The sequence below is a fragment of the Triticum aestivum genome, chromosome 4A, assembly GCF_018294505.1.
Source record: "Triticum aestivum cultivar Chinese Spring chromosome 4A, IWGSC CS RefSeq v2.1, whole genome shotgun sequence".
NCBI lineage: Eukaryota > Viridiplantae > Streptophyta > Magnoliopsida > Poales > Poaceae > Triticum > Triticum aestivum.
Genome location: NC_057803.1, coordinates 721,998,663 through 722,003,004, shown reverse-complemented (window position 1 = coordinate 722,003,004; position 4,342 = coordinate 721,998,663). Strand labels below are relative to the sequence as shown.

Sequence of the window (4,342 nt, the reverse complement as noted above, 5' to 3'; positions counted from 1 at the left end):
GGCCACTCCAGGCGAGGGTGAGATAGAGGATAAGAGGAAACACAAATGTGATGCCTCGCTAAAATAAAGGAGATAGACATATTCTGGTCTTGAGTGATGGTTGTTGGGTTAAGAGCATGTGTTAATTTTTTCTCCCGTTGCAACGCACAGTCTCTTTTGCTAGTAACAACCAATAGGCCTTCATAACTGTATCTATACAGACTATAATTGAGATCCTCGCAATTTTATTTAAGCAGATCTACCTCGCTCATAATGTAAAATCAGTGTCCATTTACTGATCTAATTCTAGTATCATGTACAACTTCCTACATGTCTAACATTTGACTGACTTGGCAGTCTGTACTGCAATCTCTCATAATGTTGAACTATATTCTATATCAGTGTGCATGATTGATTCGAGCACGCCAAGAGGACAATTCAGAGACAAAAAATTATGTATGAACATGCATGATATACATTTCTAATGCAAGTTGGGGATGGTTAATTATATGTATTATAACTTATAAGTGCGTAGGAGATAGGAAGCTGCTGAGTCTTTGTCCGGTCACACAAATTAGATCAAGACAAGAAGAAATATATAGAAGTGACCACCAAGCAAGAGACCTAGCTAGTCTTGTCTGGTCACACAAACTAAAGAGATGAAGTTCACATCTGGGCCCTTGATTGCAGCTGGCCACCGTGCATTGACTCTTGACCAGGGATGATATATACTCAAGCCAGACCCCATCCATTTCATAGCAAACTAAGCAAATGGCTCACATTACCCACAACAACGACTGCGAAGCTGGAGCTGCACCATCCACCCAGCAGGGCCAGGGCGGAGGGGGCAGTAACAATGTAGCTACAGACTTAACTCTGTACGAGTTCAAGGAGCAGCTCCTGCTGCTGTCCACTCTGGTCACAGCGGTGACCTACGTCGCCGGGCTGAACCTGCCGGGGGGGTCCTGGGAGCAGGATGACCCCGGGGGCCACATCGCCGGTGATCCGATCCTACGGGATCTCCACTACCACCGGTACCTCGCCTTCTACTACTCCAACGCCACCGCATTCGCCGCGTCCCTTGTGATCTCCCTCATCCTCGTCATCCTGCCAAAGAAGAACCATGTTTGGACATCGGTGCTGCGGGTGGTGATGATGGTCGATCTACTTGGCCTCATGGGCTCCTATGGTGCCGGGAGCTGCCGGGATGCGTTCACCACCATCTTCGCAGTGGTAGCCTTCTCTGTTTTGATATTGTGCATCATTGGTGTTTTCTTCTCCTACCTCTGGCTGAATGGTGACAAAGAGGCCCACTCCAACCCCATCTCCAATGCCAACTCGAACTCCGAGTCCATCTCCATCTCAGATGCCAACTCGAACTCCGAGTGCATCACCATCTCCCATTACAACTCCAATTCTATCTCCGCCCCTGACGCCACCTCCAGTTCCAACTTGAACCCTATCTCCAACCCCAAATACAGTTTTATTTTCCGTGCCAGCAAGCAAGTCCCGACACAAAATAACGTGTTGAATTTACTTGTTAACTCCAAGAAGCAAAAGAAGTATCAGATCGATGTGTTAATGTTACTGGCAACATTAGCAATCACCATCACATACGTTGCCGGGCTTAGCCCACCTGGTGGATTCTGGAGCAGCACCCAGGATGGCCATCATTTGAGCGACCCCGTGTTACAAGCCCGACGTCGGTTCCGTGCCTTCTACGTTTGCAACACCACCTCGTTTGTCGTGTCCCTACTCATCGTCGTGTTTCTCCTGGAGAAGATGATGCTCGGAGAGAAGGAGCTGTTCGGGAGATTGACATGGTGGTTCGTGAAAAAGAAGCTCATGCCAATGCGGCTTGCGGTGCCCTACTGGTTGATTGCCATTGCTTTGTTGGGACTCATGGGGGCCTATGCTGCTGGGAGTTGCAGAGGTGCTGGCAGTACTGTCTTGGTGCTTGCTATTCCTGTCTGCGTCTTCCTCCTGCTGGCGCTTGTTTTCCTTCAGGAACAGAATCTTATTCTTTCCATAGTAAGGCGGTGGTTCAAAGCGCGGTTCGGCACCCCTCGAGGTATGGCTCGCTACTTACGTACCCGTATGTCAGTCCATTTACCAAAGCTTTACTGGTTTGACATCTTTAAAACAAAACAAAAAAGGAACCTTACCGGCAGGGTGGATATGGAGATGGATATGGTCGACCCTCCATGACAAAAGTTTGATCATTTATTTCTATGGTTTATAAACTCAATAAAACAGTGTGCGCCCGTGTGAAAATAAGTTATGGCAACACTTTAAGACAGCAATTTATGTGTATTTGATGATTTTCAAGCATATATCTCATCTATATTAAATTTCACATATGTATATGCAGATTTGGTACCCTCCTCGCATAACTGATTGATTGGACACATATGCAGGTACCAACACATATCACCAAATCACTCGCAATCTTGGTACGCTCCTTGCTGTTTTTGTGGTGACCATCACTTACCAAGCTGGACTAGATCCACCGGGGGGCCTCTGGCAAGAGGATGGGGATGGACATAAAATTGGCCATCCGGTGCTGCAAACCACACATCCTACTCGGTACATAGTGTTCTTCTATGGCAACTCCACAGCTTTTGTAACATCCATGCTCATCATCTTGATGTTCCACAGCAAGTATTTGCTCACGCGGCCCATAGTGGAAGCAACCATGGGACTAGACCTACTGTGCCTCATAACGGCTTATGGCGCTGGTAGCACTAGGGATGTAAACACATCCATCTACATCATCACCTTGGAAGGTCTTCTTCTAGTCTACGTCATCGTCCATATGTCCGTTAAAGACTCTGGTCCAGAGCCGGAAGGTTATGCTGCAGTAAAGGATCTAGAAGACAAGCGCAAGATGTTGCTGTTGATTGCTATATTGGTCACAACCCTCACATACCAAGCTGGTCTCACTCCGCCAGGTGGCTTTTGGTTAGCAGATGACCAAGCACTCGGTCGCCATGTGGGTTTCCCAGTTCTCCTCGACAATTACCCTCGCCGTTACAACATATTCTTTTATAGCAACACAGCAAGCTTCATGTCGTCAATAACCCTCCTCCTTTTTCTCATCAGTCCCAAACTTTATAGGCTAGGTATAGATTGTTATGTGCTCTATGTGTGCATGCTGGTGGGCATGTTTGGCCTCATGGGCGCTTATGCTGCTGGAAGCTCCAGGCATCTGAAAACCTCCATTTTTGTGTTAACCTTGGTTGTGCCGGTGTTGGCAATCATAACCTTGCTGATAGCCCTTTTTTGGTTCTTCTCGAAACAAAGTCATGGCAGCAGCGACAACATCACCTCCATCAGAAACAACGACAACAGTAATACAACAACCACAGCCACAATCACAACCACCATCACCGCCACCACCACCACCACCACCACCATAGCTACCAACAACAACGACGACGACGACGACGACAAAGAGAAATATACAATTGAATACTTCATGTTGCTAGGTATCCTGGGTGCAAGTATGACATACCAGACTGGCCTAAAACCACCAGGCGGCTTGTGGCAGGACAACTCCGAAGGACACTCAGCTGGCAACCCCATCCTCCACGACATCAACGAGCACCGGTACAATGCTTTCTTCTACAGCAACTCCACTTCCTTCATGGCCTCAATCGTAGTCGTCATCATGCTGCTGCCATTGACCATCAAAAAGTATCATGATCTCCATCTGCCATTCTGGCCGATGCACACAGCCATTTTATTGGACATGCTTAGCCTCTTAGTGGCCTACACTGCAGGCAGTACTAGGAAATGGGAAACCTCCAGAAACGTCATGTTCCTCATCATTCCTGTGTTTCTCTACATTGCGGTCTACGTAGCAGCGTCGGTCTTCTACCACAGGAAAGACCATGTATTGATAAGGTCAAACGCAATAGTAGCCCGCTTAGTGACAGAATGACTACCACACCACATCATGGTGCCATGTGATTCTTTGACTGGTCAAATTCAGTGCTTCAAATTTTGGGGAACAACATGAAGAAACAATGTGGGTGGATCCGAATGTGTAAATTTGTGGCAGAGTTCATGATAAAATGTACCCAAGTGATCAGCTGGTCTCAACCTTGAGCACCATATGTATATTTGAGATATTGAGTTGGTTATTCATATGTTTTGAGAGCTCCCTTTTGTGTTAACTGGAGTGCAAACATGCATGGTTGCTTAGCCAGCGCCTCGGATTAAAGTGGATCTGATCACATGCATTAGCACTGGTCCCTACAAATTACTGTAGATGATTAAAGCGGATCTGATCCTATCTACATGTTTGTACTCACCTTAATTGGGGCAGTGGCTCAAACAAGTCTACAATGTGCAGTGTGAA

The 4,342-nt window shown here is 46.9% G+C and overlaps 1 protein-coding gene across 1 annotated transcript; it reads left to right on the top strand.

Moving 5' to 3' along the window:
* Nucleotides 1–750: 750 nt before the first annotated feature.
* Nucleotides 751–3,922, top strand: LOC123084405 (uncharacterized). Its single transcript, XM_044506026.1, has 2 exons — nucleotides 751–2,052; nucleotides 2,387–3,922. The coding sequence occupies exons 1-2, from the start codon at nucleotides 751–753 to the stop codon at nucleotides 3,920–3,922; spliced, it is 2,838 nt and encodes a 945-aa protein (XP_044361961.1).
* Nucleotides 3,923–4,342: the final 420 nt, after the last annotated feature.

Excerpts from the sequence above, each read along its gene's own strand:
- LOC123084405 (XM_044506026.1), top strand. The coding sequence starts at position 751 with ATGGCTCACATTACCCACAACAACGACTGCGAAGCTGGAGCTGCACCA. Across the intron at positions 2,053-2,386 it reads GGTTCGGCACCCCTCGAGGT|ACATATGCAGGTACCAACAC; the intron begins ATGGCTCGCTAC and ends GATTGATTGGAC.